This window comes from Oryx dammah, unplaced genomic scaffold (genome assembly GCF_014754425.2).
Source record: "Oryx dammah isolate SB20612 unplaced genomic scaffold, SCBI_Odam_1.1 HiC_scaffold_3, whole genome shotgun sequence".
In the NCBI taxonomy this organism is placed as follows: domain Eukaryota; kingdom Metazoa; phylum Chordata; class Mammalia; order Artiodactyla; family Bovidae; genus Oryx; species Oryx dammah.
Genome location: NW_024070187.1, coordinates 111,560,087 through 111,576,417, shown reverse-complemented (window position 1 = coordinate 111,576,417; position 16,331 = coordinate 111,560,087). Strand labels below are relative to the sequence as shown.

The window sequence follows — 16,331 nt, the reverse complement described above, 5'->3', positions numbered from 1 at the left end:
CTGGTCCCTCTTGAAACTCCCTCCCCACCCACCCACCCCTTCCCACCCCTGTAGGTTGTCACAGAACACTGAATCTGAGCTCCCTGCATCATACAGCAAAGTTCCACCGGCTATCTAATTTTGCATATGGTGATGTATATGTTTCAATGCTGTTCTCTCAATTCGTCCCACCTTCTCCTTCCTCTGCTGTGTTCACAGGTGTGTTCTCTATGTCTGCATCTCCATTGCTGCTCTGGAAATAGGATCATCAGTACCATCTTTCTAGATGCCATATATGTGTGTATTAATATATATTTGGTTTTCTCTTTCTGACTTACTTCACTCTGTATAATACGCTCTAGGTTCATCCACCTCATCAGAACTGACTCAAATGTACTTTTTTATGACTGAGTAATAGTCCATCATATGTATGTACCACAGCATCTTTATCCTTTCATCTGTTGACAGACATCTAGGTTGCTCACATGTCCTACTTATTGTAGGAAAACTGGGGTACATGTGTCTCTGTATTTCTCACCTTTTTCCCTGATGAGTCTCACTAATGGATGGTCAGTTTTGTTTATCTTCTTAAAGAATCATCTTTTAGTTTTTTTTTAATCTTTGTTATTACTGCCTTCATTTCTTTTTTAATTTGTTTCTGCTCTGATATTTATGATTTCTTCCCTTCTACTAAGTTTGAGTATTTTTTGTTATTCTTTTTCTATTTGCTTTATATGTCCGGTTCGGTTGTTTATTTGATGTTTCTCTTGTTTCTTGTTTTTTTCTTTTTCTCTTGTTTCTTATTTTGCTGTAAACTTCCCTCTTAGCACTGCATTTACTGAAACCCATAGGCTTTGAGTTGTCATGATTTCATTGTCATTTGCTTCTAGGTATTTTTTTTAATGTTTCCTTGATTTCTTCAGTAATCTCTTAGTTATTCAAAACATATTGTTTAGCCTCCATGTGTTTGTGTTTTTATAGATTTTTTTCCCTGTAATTGATATCTATCCTTATAGCGTGTGGTCAGAAAAGATGCTTGAAATGATTTCAGGTTTTAAACTTTACCATGGTTTGATTTGTTACCTAGGACGTGGTCTATCTTGTGCATATTCCAAGTGCCCTGGAGAAAAATGTGAAATCTACTGCTTTTGGATGAAACAGTCCAAAGGGTCCAATGTATCATTTAAAGCTTCTGTTTCCTTGTTAATTTTCTGTCTGGATGATCTGTCCATTGGTGTGAGTAGGGTATTAAAATCACCCACTGTTATTGTGTTACTATTGATTTCCCCTTTAACAGTTTTTAGCATTTGCCTTATGTATTGATATGCTCCTCTGTTGGGTGCATATATACTTATACTTGCTGTAGCTTCTTCTTGCATTGGCCCCTTCCTCATTATGTGGGATCCTTCATTGTCTCTTGTAAAGGGCTTTATTTTAAAGTCTATTTTATCGGATACGAGTATTGCTACTTTCACTTTCTTTTGATTTCCATTTGCGTGGAGTATCTTTTTCCAGCTCCTCACTTTCAGTCTGTGTGTGTCCCTAGGTCTGAGGTGGGTCTCTTGTAGATAGCATGCACAGCGGTCTTGTTTTTGTATCAATTCAGCCAGTCCCTATCTTTTTGTTGGAACATTGAGTCCATTTATATTTAAGGTAATGATTGATACCTGTGATCCTATTACCATTTACTTTCTTGTTTTGGGTTTCTTTTAGGTCTATTCTTTCTCTTGTGTTTTCTGTCTAGATAAGCTCATTTAGCGTTTGTTGTAAAGCTGCTTTGGTGCTGCTGAATTGTGTTAACTTTTGCTTGTCTGGAAAGCTTTTGATTTTTCCGGAATGCAGTCCTTGCTGGGTAGAGTAATCTTGGTTGCAGGTTTTTTCCTTTAATCCCTTTAAGTTTATCCTGCCACTTCCTTCAGGTCTGCAGTTTCTGTTAAGAGCTGTGCAGTTAGCCTTATGAGAAACACCTTGTGTGTTATTTGTTGCTTTCCCCTTGCTGCTTTTAATATTTGCTCTTTGTGTTTAAAGTCTGGCAGATGTGAATGATCTTGCCATGACCTATGAGACTATTGGTAAGTCATCCCTTTAGACTGGGTTTGTGTCCCCTGAATGAAGTAAAGACTCTGAATGTGGAATTGAAAGTGAAAGTGAAAGTGAAGTCGCTTAGTCATGTCCGACTCTTTGAGACCCGTGGACTGTAGCCCACCAAGCTCCTCCGTCCATGGGATTCTCCAGACAAGAATAGAATGTGGAATTAGGGGCTACCAAATCAACACCCATCGGGCCTGCCCTCCTCAGACAGACCATCTGGGGTCAGGGTGTGCTCTGCACAGTTTACTGACCCCCCATCTCAGACCCACCATCCCCAGGTCTCCCCCCTCCTCTCCAGCTGCTCCTTCTTGGTCTCCTCTGTTTCATACACACCATCTGCTGCTCCCATTGGTCCCTGAGTCCTCAGAGCCCACCCCCAGTCCAGCACCTGGTGGACTTCATCACCTCCTCTGCACCAGACCCCAAGTCTACTCCAGGCTCCCCCCAGCCTCCCAGCAGTCACCCACCTCCTGGTTGGGCCTTGTTTGTGGATCTGATCTCATTTTTGCCCCAGAACCCTGGAATCTTCTGGGCCAGAGCCAGTGTCCCAGACTGGTAAGCTCATCAGTGAAGGGCAGTTTGACTTGGCACCAGGCACCTGAATTCTCTGAGGCTTTGTTCTCTCATCCTAACATGCAGACTTTAGCCCCAGCTCAGAGTATTCAGATATTATATTTCAGGAGCATCTTTGGGAAGTTTAACCAATGGATTCTCAAATCTGGGGACTTCTGCAGTCACCTTGATCTCTGCACATAGGGATGCCATGAAAATCATGAATAAGTAGATGAATATTTAGGTAATGGGCCATTTGACTTCGTATCTGTTTCACCAAGACCCTGCTTGGTCTGGAATAGAATTTCAGCCCTGGAGAAGGGCACGAAGCCTGAGAGAGTGAGGGGGTGATGGGCCACCATTCAGTCACTGAGGAACTTTATCTCTTTGCAGAAGGACACGGCTTTCTCTATGAAACATTTGGGATTCGACCACAATTCTCCTGGCAGGTCGACCCATTTGGTGCATCTGCCACGACTCCCACTCTCTTTGCCCTGGCGGGCTTCAATGCCCATGTCATCTCCAGGATTGACTACGACCAGAAGGAGGCCATGCAGATTAACCAGGTGAGTCGTGAGCTGCATCTACTCATCCACGTTCTAACCATCAGAACTGAAAACCACTTCTGCACCTATAATGATCCATAATGAGCTCCACAATGTCTGGGGACATTCAAGCCGAGTTACAGACAGCCTGGCTGGCAGGCCTTGGCAGAGAGTCCTGCCCTGAGGAGGGTCATAAGAAGGTGCAGATAGGCAGCATCTGGAGGGCTGATTCCTCCACCTCCTGTGGCTTTGGGAGGTCAGGGGGAACCGTGAGGAGGGGGCAGCAGAGGGGCATCTTGACCTGAACCCCTGAGAGCAGTGGGCGCGGTGAGTGAGGAAACTCAGGCGGTGCCTGGAGGGAGGGAGCCGGAAGCCATGTCACCCCTGGGCACTCACTCCGTCCCTCCGGGTTTGCAGCAGCTGCAGTTCGTGTGGCAAGGGTCCAGATCCCTATCAGCGCAGCAGGAAATCTTCACACACGTCCTGGACCATTTCGGCTACTGCTCGTGAGCACCTGCCTCGGGCCAGTCCCTATTCCAGCACCCTCCTTGGACCACCTCAGCCACGCCCCTCATGGCCAGCCCTGAGGGCACGCACTGAGCACCCATCTTACAGAAAGAACAACTGTGGCCTGGACGTGTAGCCAAGGTCCCACGGTAGCAGCCACAGGGCAGCTACACTGGGCTCTGGAGGCAGTATCAAGGCCTTTGTGTCCTCAGCCCCGCTGTGGGCTGTCTTGTGGGCAGCCCTACATCCAGTCCCCTCTGCCCTCTGTGCCTGCAAGGCTGTGGGCAGGGGCTGAGCCCTCATGCACAGGGGAGGTGGGATGAAGGGGCAGCTTGGAGAATAACCTGGGGGGACTCACTAGCAGGTTACTGACATTGGGCTCCACTCTGCACCTGGCGCTGCTTCTCAGCGTTTCCACCAGTACTTTCACTCAGTCCTCTTAGTGATCTTCGTACAATTTATGATCAGGAGACTGAGGTTCACAGTGTTTCAAATTGGTCATTCCTGTGGGCTGGTCAATGGGCCCTCCTATGTGATTCCTTGCTGCCCAGCATGAATGGCGAGACCCTCACCGGGGGCTGTCCAGAGCCCTGAGGTTCCTTCCTGGGGTCAGAGCCTCCCAAGCTATATTGGAGTCTGAGGATTTTGTGCTACTGCTCTATCTTTGTACAGAATTTTGTGATTCTGTTCATCATGATGTTTTTTTCATTATATTGTATTTCAAAAGTGTGAAAATCTCATCATGGTGATACTGAGATTTTTGCAAGTGTGAAGTTTTGTGCAAAGGCGAGTATCTCACTTGTGTCGTTTAGGTCACAGCCCTGCTCGGGGTCCTTGGATTAAGATTTGATGGGCCCAGAGGTCACCTAAAGAATGAATCATCACATGAATCACACCTGATCCATGTGGAGGAACTGGGGTACAGAGGGTGTGTGCTCCACAGAACAGCTGAAAAATCATGGGCCTTTCAGGGTAATGTGGCCAAGGTCCTGCAGGACTGAAATGTGACACCTTCTGTCCACATAGCTCTCATCTGCCTACCACCACCCTGTCTGCAACAGAAGCTCCGACGCTCTGACCTTGCTGAGCTCTGCTTGTCTCCCAGACCTCGGGCTGCTGCCCTTCTCAGGGCTGGGCCCCCTAACACTCCTCTCCCTCTCTCAGTGAAGGATTTTACTGGGATGGTGAACCCATCTTCCCACATCCACCTGCAGATGGCTGGTACCCCAACTCCAATCCTTTGTTGAGGCCATGTTGTACAACATGGGGGAACGAGCCACCTGGTTCCAGACACCACACCTCCTCTGGCCCTGGGTAAGTTGGGGACCCAACCAGGCCCTGGTTCCTCAATTCTGCCCACGGCGTGCTGTCATGGGTCCGACCTCAGCACATGGGTCCACCCGGGACTGGTGCTCAGCGTTAGCCAGGCCAGTGTCCATCCAGGCAATGGGCCACCCCAGCCCCGGCTCAGTCTGCCTTCCCAAGTCCTCACTCAGTCTACCAGCTCCTCCCCCAACCCTGGCTCACCCCCACCACCTCCGCCTCCAATGCAGTCCCTCCCCAACACAGGCTCCAGCCTCTCCCCAGCTCTCCCCTCCTTTCTCCTTCTCAGTGCTGGCAGCAGAAGCCTGGGCCTGACTCCTGGCTCCCTACTCAGGGGCTGTGAGACTTGGGACCCTCTGGGCCTCACTTTTGTCATCTGTGAAATGGGGATGATGACAGGACCTGCTTCATAGGCTGGATTTGAGGTCAAGATGGGAAAGACACCCCCAGGGGACAGTGCCCAACACCCAGTCACCATTGTTGTCACAGCTAAACTGTATGGAGCACCCAGTGTGTGCCTGGTACTCTTCTATGGGAGGCATGTGTCTCCCCCATTTTCTCTGCCCAACTGGGCACAGGGGCAGGCCCTATGGTGTCCTGTCTACTACTCATAAGGAACTGAGAGCCAGAGAGGTTAGGGAATTTTTCTGACGCCACACAGGTACTTAGCAGGGCAGCTAGGAAAGTGGAATTTGTGCTCAGGCCATCAGAAAAGCTATACACCCTGCTTTCTTTGTGTACAACTCTCTCTTTTTTGGGGGGGTGGAGGGAGTTAAATTATTTTTAATATATGAGTGTGTGTGTGTGTATGTATGTGTTAGTCACTAAGTTGTGCCCAATTCTTTGTGATCCTGTGTACTGTAACCCTCTAAGCTCCTCTGTTCATGGGATTCTCTAGGCAAGAATAGTGTAGTGGTTTGCCATTTCCTACTCCGGTATATATGAGCAAATATTAATAAATTTTTGACCAAAATTGTATATATTGGGTAAACAGAATAAAAATATATCAAAATATATTAATATATGGCAGCTTGACAGGCATATATGTAGGCAGTTTAAAAAAAAAAAACAATGAAATGTTTACTGTCTCAAGAATTATATTTATGTATGTATGCTTATGAGGCTTCCCTGGTGGCTCGGATGGTGAAGCGTCTGCCTGCAATACGGGAGACCCAGGTTCAATCCCTGGGTTGGGAAGATCCCCTGGAGAAGGCAATGGCAACCCACTCCAGTATTCTTGCCTGGAAAATTCCATGGACTGAGGAGTCTGGTAGGCTACAGTCCATGGCGTTGCAAAGAGTCAGACATGACGGAGCAACTTCACTTTGACTTTCACTTTTATGTATGCATATATATGTATTGTAATATGATCACTACAAAGATCTCGTTAATATCTGTCACCACAAATAGTTACACAATTTTTTCCTGTAATGCAAATTTTAAGATTTACCTTTCAACAACTTTCAATTCAACAATAGAGTATTGCTCACCACAGCCGCCATTCTGTGCAGTGCAACCTTACAACCTTCTAACTTTGTAGATGGCAATTTGTGCCTTACGGCCTCCATCATGCATCCACCCTACCCTCCTGGTTGTGGCATCCACCAATCTGTTCTCTTTTTACATGAACCCATTTTTCACAGATTTTCTCTTTTCCATTAATTCACATACGCATGACACCATACAGTATTTCATCTTCCTCTGTCTGACTGTTTCCCTGAGCATAATGCTCTCAAGTTCCACCCATGTTGTTGCAAATGGCAGGATTTCCTCTTTTGATGGTGAATAACACTGTGTACGTAAAGCACGTTCTCTTGATCTGATCATCCATTGATGGTTGGTTTATTCCACACCTTGACTATTATAAATAATGCTGCAGTGAACATGAGGATACAAAAGTCTTTTCAAAATAGTACTTTTGTTGCCTTTGAATAAGTATGAAGAGAGGGGATGGCTGAATCAGCTCTATTATTAATTTTGGGGGGAATCTCCATACTGTTTTCATCATGGCTGGGCCAATTTACATTCAAGCCAACAGCGCATGAATGTCTCCTTTTCTCCTTATCCTGACATATGTTAGTTGCTTCTTTTCTCATAAACAATAGCTGTTCTAATAGTTGTGAGGTTGTACCTCTGTCTAATTTTATTTGTTCAGCATCTTTTCCTATCTGTTGGCATCTCCATGTCTTCCTCGGACAAATGTCTTTTCAAGACCTCTGTCCATTTTTTACCTGACTTGTTTGCATTATTACTACTGATTTGGATGTGTTCTTTATATATTTTGGATATTAACCCTTTTCAGATTTATGACTTGCAAATATTTTCTCTCCTTTCATAGGTTGTCTTTATTTATGGTGTTTCTTTGCTGTGCAGAAGCTTTTAGTTTGATGTAGTCTGCTTGTTGATTGTGCTTGTTTATCCCTTTCCACGTGGTGCCAATCCAAAAACTCATCATCAACACCAATGATGAGGAATTTACTGCATACACTTCCTTCTGGAGGTTTTATAGTTTCACATGTCCTCCTCTTTGTGAACACTTGGACTATACAGTCCACGGAATTCTCCAGGCCAGGATACTGGAGTGGGTAGCTGTTTCCTTCTGCACGGGATCTTCCCAACACAAGGATCGAACCCAGGTCTTCCGCATTGCAGGCAGATTACCAGCTGAACCACCAGGGAAGACCAAGAACATTGGAGTGGGTAGCCTATTCCTTCTCCAACGGATCTTCCCAACCCAGGAATTGAACTAGAGTCTCCTACATTTCAAGTGGATTCTTTACCAGCTGAGCTACCAGGGAAGCCCTTATAGTTCCAGGAATTACAATCAAGTCTTTGCTTAACTTGAGTTACTCTTTGAGTACAGTGTCCGGCAGTGGTCCAACTTCATTCTACACATGAGGATGTTCAGTTTTCACCAGACCGTTTCTGGTAGAAGATGTCCTTTCCCCAGTTTGTATTCTTACCCTTTTGCTGTAATATAATTACCATACATACATGGCTTTGTTCCTGAGCGCTCTATTCTATCCCATTGATCCATCTGTATCTTTATTGTTGCTACCAGACTATTTGGCTTGCTGTGACTTTGCAGTGAAGTCTGAAATCGGGGTGCACAATGCTTTGAGTTTCGTTCTTCCCACTAAAGATTGCTCTGACTACTCAGAGTCTTCTGTGGTTCTCACAAATTTTAGGATTGGTTGTTCTCTTTCTGTGAAAAACGTCTTTGGAATTTTCATAGGGGTTGCACTGAATCTGTAGATTGCTTTGGAAAAGGAGGCCCTCTTCTTGCAGTCATGAGCACAGAGTGTTTTCCCACTTGTGTCTTCCTCCATTTCTATCATCACGGTGTCGTCTAGTTTTCAGTGTACAGGGCTGGCACCTGCTCCATGAAATGTATTCTTAGGTATTTCACCTTTTTGATATAACTATAAATAGGATTGTTTCCTTCATTTCTCTTTCTGATGATTAGTTATTAGTGTGTGGAAACATCACAGCAGGTGATTATGTGTATTGATATTTTTATCTTGCAACTTTACTGCTGTTATTCATTTAAGATTTGCCTTTCGGGTTTTATATGATCTCTATTTCTATAACACCATTATAATTGCCATTAGTGAGAGTTTTACTGGTTCTGCTCCAATTTACATGTCTTTCCTTTCCTATTTGCTGCTCTCTATGCTTTATAAAACCATGTTAAATAAGTGGTGAGTGGGATCACCCTTGTCTTTTTCATGATCTCACAGGAATAGGTTTTATCTTTTCATCCTTGAATTGATGTCACTTGTCAGCTGTCATATACGATCTCTCAAATGATGACATACTTTCCATCCACTTCTTCTTTGATGAGAGTTTTTATCATAAATGGAAGATGAATTATGTCATATGCTTTTTTCACATCTGTTGAGATGATTATACAATTTTTATCTTGCATTTTCTTAGTGTGCTGTAGTACATGGATTGATTTGAGGATGTTGAACAATCCCTGCATTCCTGGAATAAATCCTGCTTGAAGATGGTATAATATTGTCTTCATGTATTTGAATTTGTTTTGCTAATGTGCTGTTGATTTTGTGTCTATGTTCCTAGGAGATAGTGAGGTTTCTTTGCCTAGTTTCATGTCAGGGTCATCTTGGCCTTGTATTTGACCAAGAAATTATATTGAAACTTTTCTGTCCAATTCTAGTTTATGGGACAGACTAACAAGAATGTGTATCAGTTCCTCTTCAACAGTTGATAGAAATTTCCACTGAAAGTTGATCATTGGTTTCTTGAGAGGTATCTGAATCCAGGTTCAATTTTGTTACTAGGAATCCATTGTTCATTCTTTCTATTTATGCATAGTTTAGATTATATATTTCCAAGAATTTATCAGTTTTTATACTTTGATATCTTTCAGAGGATGTAATTAAGGTCAGTAAATTCAAGTAAGCCATTATCCTTTTTATTCATGTTTAGTATCTTACCATAATTAAGGTTATTAATATCTAGTAATGTGCTGGGGTTTAAGAAACAGTCAAGAAGTGAAGTCAATCAGACACAGAAAGCCAAAACCTGAATCATCTCACATGCGGAATTTCTCCAGTCTCATAGAGAAAGAGATCAGCTCGTGGCAGCCAAAGGTGGCCCTGGTGAGTGTGCAGAACCGGGGGATGTTGTGAAAGGACACAAACCTGCAGCTGCAAGACAAACCCGTGCTGGGGAAACGCCCTCCACATGGCAGAGAGGCAGACACACCAGCACAGGGCCCGGGATCTGTGCCCGCCGCGGGGAGTGCGGGTGGTCATGGGGATAGGAGGGGTTCTCCCCGTGCAGGCTGGGCTCTGCACCCAGAAGGGCAGGGCGTTGCTTCTGTCCCCGGGCCTGCAGGGATGTGACAGGCAGTTCTTCAATGCCTCACTGCAATTCACCAACATGGACCGTGTAATGGAGGAGGTCAACAAGTTCACACACCAGCACGGCATCTCGGTGCAGTACGCTACGCTGGGCAACTACTTCCAGGCTGTGCACGCTCACCAGCTCTCCTGGAAGGTCCAAGACCACCGAGACTTCCTGCCTTATTCCTCAGGTAGGATCCTCTGGTGGGGGAGCAGGGAGGGATTCAGTGCCAGGGAGGAAAGGGGCCCCCAAACTCAGTGCCTGCTCAGGCCTCTGCTTGGAGCCTGCTAGGGGCCCTGGGGGAGGTACAGGCCCTGACCCTCCAGCCTGACGCCCTCCACACTCTGCCCACTTCCTAGCTCCCGGAGCCTCTCACGCTGTCCACACGCAGCAGGTCCCGTCTCTGCCTTTTATTGCAGTGCTGCCGGAGGACTGCCCCGTGCCCACCTCCTCTTCCTGCAAAGTCCCAATTGTCCTGTAGTGTCACCTCCTCTGATCCCCACGTGGTGCTTGTGGTAAGAACCACCTGCCAGTGCAGGAGACACAGCAGATGCAGGTTGGACCCCTGGGTAGGGAAGACCCCTCAGAGGAGGAAATGGCAACCCGTTCCAGGATTCTTGCCTGGGAAATCCCATGGACAGAGGAGCCTGGCGGGCCACAGTCCATGGGGTCGCAGCGTCAGACACGACTCCGCATGCAAGCATGCATGTCACCTCCTCCAGGAAGCCTTTCCTGACCTTAAGTCTCAATCGGCTGTCTCCTCTTCCCCTCAGGGCCCCACGTTTCACCTATTGCCACAGAGGCATTATTGGGGGACCTTGTCTCCCACAAGCCTGTGTCCCGGAGGCCAGGACGGGTTTGGCTGTGGCCGGAAAGGCTCAGGGTGAAAGGTCGTGGACTGAGCCTTGTGGTGGGTTGTGCGCACCGTGGAACCGTTCTGTGCCAGGAAAGCGGGGACATTCATCTTGGTTAGTGCATCCAGTGTGAGAATGAAGTGAGATGAGGAGAGCCCTTAGCCTAGTGCCTGGGCCAGAGCCAGGGCTCAGCAGATGCAGCTGTTAACACTGACAGCAGCATCTCCATCCTGGGAGGCCAGGCGCCATCCTGGACATGGTGTGGGCACTCCATGCTGAGGAAGGTAGCCCGGGGCCTGATGCCCAGAAGGAAGCCCAGCATCAGCGCCTCTTCCCGGTCCAGCCCCACCTGCCTCCAAGCGGACCCCTAGAAGGTCCAGCTCCTCTATCTGTAAGCCAGACAGGAATTATGCACACACAGCCTCCCACTGACAGCTGGGGAGACAGAAAGGCCCTCCACAGCCCAGTCCAGCCCTTGCTCAGGGCATCCGTGGGGGATGGTGTTGGTGAAATTATTGAACATCTGAAACCCTTACTGCATACAATGCCAGAATCCTTCAACGATCCTTGTTATCCTGCTCCCTTTTGCAGAGAAAGAGGATCTAGGGGGTGTGGGTGTGGGGAGAGACTGTGGCCAGGACTCCGTGAGCCAGGGCAGCTCAGGGACTGTGACCAGGCCCTGCCACCCAGCCAACTTTGCCCAACCCCAGGGCCTAACTGGAAGCACTCAGCAACAGAGTGTTTGAAGTGAAGGCACAGCACAGTCTGTAGAAGCCATAGGAGTGGAGAAGAGTGGAAGATGAAACACTTGCTGAGAGACAGCTCAGACCTCATGTGCTTAGCATGTTTCCTCTCAATCCTGCTTTGAACTCTGTCCAGGGTCAGGGAAGTAGCTACAGGGGTATGTCAACTCCCACCCCCCTGCCATTCATTCCTGATAGGCAGACAGAGGGACCTACTGGGATGCAGGCCAGTAAAGGATCTCTTTTGTCCTCAGAGGTATACTGGGCTGCCACACTCCAGCCCTTCCCTCTGGGTCTTGCCATCATCCCCCATTCCAGGGCCTTTCCCCACAGGCCATTCCAGGGGCCCAGGTGCACACTGGGTTTCTTGTCCTTGTCACAGTCCTTCAGCACTTGGGATTCTCCAGGCCTGCCCCAGCCCTGCCTGACCCTACCAGCTACCCAGGCCTTGAGGGATCTTGTACCATTGCTAACTTGGCTGGACCAGGAACCCTGAGGTCATCCCAGGCCTAGACTGTGTCTACGGGGACCCAGGCAGATCCATCTCTGACCTCATCTTCCTCAGCATTTCCCAGATGGGGCTCAGGGGCCTCCGTGGGCAGGACTTGAGATCCATTCCTGGCCTTTTGCTCCTAGATTTATTTCATGCCTGGACTGGATTCTACGCCTCCCGAAGTGGTCTCAAGGGGCTGGTGAGGAGAGCCGGTGCTCTGCTGTATGCCGGGGAGTCCATGTTCACACGCTATGTGCTGTTGGCTCCCCACCGGTTCCTGGACCCGGCCTGGGGCCTGCAGCAGCTCCAGCAGCTCCGCTGGGCAGTCTCCGAGGTAACGCGATGCCTCGTAGAGACAGGACAGGGTTGGACCATCCTGGGCTGTGTGCTTCCCCCTTTCCAGCCCAGCACACCTCCCAGTCCCTGGTTACTACAGGTCCACTTTACAGATGAGAAACCCCCAATTCTCCAGCAGCAGCTGCTGAGAGGGAAGGGGAGTCAGGGCCCAGTGGGCATCAGGACAGCAGGTGCTGAGCAGAGGACGGCCTGACCCCACTCTTGCTCTGCTCTGGTGGGGCCCAGGTCCAGCACCATGACGCCATCACCGGGACTCACGCTGTCAAGGTTGGTGACATGTTTGTGGAGCTCCTGAGCACTGGGATGCAAGGGGTGCACAAGCTGATGGCCTCCATCATCCAGGACAGGTCTCCAGCAAACTCAGGTAAGCGAGGCCCCTGGGGGCACAGTCGGCCATGGAGGGGTCCACCCCATTCTGAGAAGAGAGCCTGAGGGTCAGGGGACAGACCAGGATATCTGAATGTCAGACTCAAGTCCCATTTAGTGGAGGCCCTCATTTCAGTGTGAGCTGGGCAGATGCCTTCACTTCTCTGAGCTCTGCTTCCTCTCTATGATTGAGGAAGGGCTATTGTGAAAACTAGAGGGAGGAATAAATGCTAACACATTCTGGATGTTGCCAACATACTGTTTGCACAATTTAATGTAACACTTAATGACCTGATAACCACAATGGTGTGATCACTTACCTACAGTCAGGCATCCTGGAGTGTGAGTCAAGTGGGCCTGAGGAAGCATTACTATGAAGAAAGCTAATGGGGGTGACTGAATTCCAACTAAGCTCTTTTAAATCCTAAACAATGATGCTGTTAAAGTGCTGCACCCAACATGCCATCAAATTTGGAAAACTCAGCAGTGGCCACAAGACTGGAAAAGTCAGTCTTCATATCAGTCCTGAAGAACAGTAATGCCAAAGATGTTCAAATGACCACACAATTATGCTGATTTTGCATGTTAGCAAGGTTATGCTCAAAATCTTTCAAGCTAGGCTTAAGCATTATGTGAATGGAGAACTTCCAGATGTACAAGGTGGATTTAGCAAAGGTAAAGGAATCAGAAATCAAACTGCCAACATCCCTTGGATCATAAAAAGCAAGAGAATGCCAGAAAATCATTTACGTCTGCTTCATTGACTACACTAAAACCTTTGATAGTGTGGATCACAACAAACTGCGGGAAATTCTTCAAGAGATAGGAATACCAGACCACCTTACTTGCCTCGTTAGAAACCTGCATACAGGTCAAGAAGCAACATTTAGGATCAGACATGGAACAATGAACTGCTTCAAAATTGGGAAAGGAGCACATCAAGGCTGTATACTGTCACCCTGCTTATGTAACTTACATGCACAATACGTCATGTGAAATGCTGGGCTGGATGAAGCACAAACTGGCATCAGGATTGCCAGGAGAAATATCAATAACCTCAGATATGCAGATGATACCACCATTATGGGAGAAAGTGAAGAGGAACTAAAGAGCCCCTTGAGGAAGGTAAAAGAGGAGAGTGAAAAAGCTGGCTTACAACTCAACATTCAAAAAAAATGAAGATCATGGTATCTGGTCCCATCACTTCATGACAAGCAGATGGGAAAAAATGGAAACAGTGGAAGACTTTATTTTCTTGGGCTCCAAAATCACTGCAGATGGTGACTTGCAGCCACGAAATTAAGAGACCCTTGCTTCTTGGAAGAAAAGCCTTGACAAACCTAGGAAGGGTATTAAAAAGCAGAGACATCACTTTGCTGGCAACCGTCCATATAGCCTAAACTATGGTCTTTCTAGTGTTCATGTACGGATATGCGAACTGGACCATAAAGAAGGCAGAGTGCAAAAGAATGGATGCTTTTGAACAATGGTATGGTGCTGAGGAAGACTCTTGAGAGTCCCTTGTACTCAAGAAGATCAAACTAGTCAATCCTAAAAGGTAGCAACCCTGAATATTCATTGGAAGACCTGATTCTGTAGCTGAAACTCCAATCGTCTGTCCACCTGATGTGAAGAGCTGACTCATTGGAAAACAGCCTGATACTGAGAAAGACTGAGGGCAGAAGAGGATGACAGGGGATGAGACGGTTGGATGGCATCATCAACTCAATGGACATGAGTTTGAGCAAGCTCTAGGAGATGGAGAGAGATGGAAAAGCCTGGCATGCTGCAGTCCATGGGGTCTCAAAAAGTCACACACTATTGAGCGACTTAACAGGAATCACACATCCTGAAAGCTGAAACTGTCACTGTCCTCACTTCATAGCTGAGGACCCATGCACAACACACAGGTTATGGCCCTGTCCAGGGTCACACAGTTTGGATTGGGACCCTTAGCCAAGTGCTCCCCAGCTCTGCAGACAGCATGCAGTTTCCTCAAGAACCTTAGCCAGTCTGGCCCCTGCATTCCTTCCCGAGCTCAGCTTGGAGGCATATCCCATCTGGGCTGCCATGTGACCAGCTTCTTTGTCTGTGAGGGTTTCACAGGTGGAGAGTGAGTATCAACCCATTTGCCTGCAGCTGACGAGCTTCATCCTTGAAAATCCTGGGCCAACAGAGATAACTGTTGTTCCTGCTGGAGCACGTGGGCCGCCCACCTTCCCAGGGTCCACACTCACCCTGCTCTCTCTCACTGTGCCCTCCCAACCCTGCCCCTCCCCTAACCTGCCCAGCTCTGCCCTCTGCTCTGTGTACAGTTCCATCTTACCTTCAGACTCTGGAAGAGCCCTGGGGTCAGGAGTGCAGCAGACTGGAATCCTGTCTACAGGGACTGGGGTGGGGAGGCGATGACGGGCATAGAAATGGAGGTAGAACTGGGTCCTTTCAGTGTCTGGTGAGGCCAGCCATTCCCATGAGCTCACAGGGGCAGCTCCCCAAGGAAAGGGCAGGTGGAGACCCCAGAAAGGCATCCAGCCATGGGAACTGCATGGACAGAGGCCAGATCCAGAAGTCATCAAACATGGTCATAGCCTGGGGCATATGGGGTGGGGAAGGAGTGGAAAGGGAATCCAGGTTCATACCAAAGAGTGCTCCAGTGCTGACTTTGATAATTGACCCTGACCCTCCAAGGTCCAGCGAGTTCTGTCTGTACATTGCCAAGCACTCAAGCTTTGGAGCCATGCCTTAGGCCATGGGTCATCTTGGACAGCTGACCATTTGCTCTGGACCTGTGTCCTCACCAGTAAAGTGGGCTGACAGGAAGAGATGAGTGAGGAGCTCATCTCTGGGGGGACGCCTCCCTCACCCCATCTGGGATCCAGGACACAGCCTGAACAGATGAGGAGGAAGTTGCACGTGAGAGCCCATGTGTCTGCCTGTCCTTCCCTCTGGACTCTGCAGGCCAGGCTCACCTGCCTCAGTTTCTCTTGTTCCGAGGGGCACCAGGGATGAGATGTGGGTCAGGTCCCACAGTCAGTAAAGTCTGTTCTCTGTGTGCAGGCCCAAAGCGTGGGGGACACTTTGCGGTGGTCTACAACCCACTGGCCTGGATGGTCACCACCATTATCACCCTGACTGTGGAATTCCCCGATGTCAGCATCACAGACGAGTCAGGCCACCCTGTGCCTGCACAGGTGAGGGGGACATCCCATCTATGGTGCATGCCCTGTTGCTGCCCCTGCTCTGCGTGGGGCCCCCAGACATAGGGTGTCTAAAGGGAACATGTGACACGCTGCCCTCATTGTGAGGACAGTGTCATGGGGTGAGTCACCATCAGGGTCAGTGGATCCACCCAGGGGTCTGACCCTAGGCTTTGGGCATCTGAGTTGACCAGAAGTCCCTTCTGCTGTGCTTACCCTATAAGGCCTCACAGTGGTCTGGGTTACATGGAGAGCATATATGCTCTCAGGAAAATATCCACTTTGCATGAGAAGTCCATCAGAAGTCCTAAATGTGCATCTTTATGGAGGTGCTGTATTACAGGTAGGGCCCAGCTGCTTCTCTAAGACACCCACATCGTGTGTTGTCCCTCCCCATGGCCTTCCCAGACCTGGAGCTAGACTTGTCTAAAGGTGACCCTGCTGTCACCCAG

General features: G+C 48.2%; 1 protein-coding gene across 1 annotated transcript in view; it reads left to right on the top strand.

Moving 5' to 3' along the window:
* LOC120861782 (epididymis-specific alpha-mannosidase-like) overlaps nt 1-16,331 on the top strand; it is a 42,622-nt gene that overhangs the window by 7,170 nt on the left and 19,121 nt on the right. The window contains 8 exon segments of the mRNA XM_040237579.1: nt 3,016-3,188; nt 3,585-3,694; nt 4,839-4,909; nt 4,912-4,988; nt 9,861-10,059; nt 12,103-12,293; nt 12,542-12,680; nt 15,740-15,873. Of these exon segments, the coding sequence (XP_040093513.1) occupies nt 3,016-3,188; nt 3,585-3,694; nt 4,839-4,909; nt 4,912-4,988; nt 9,861-10,059; nt 12,103-12,293; nt 12,542-12,680; nt 15,740-15,873 (1,094 nt within the window).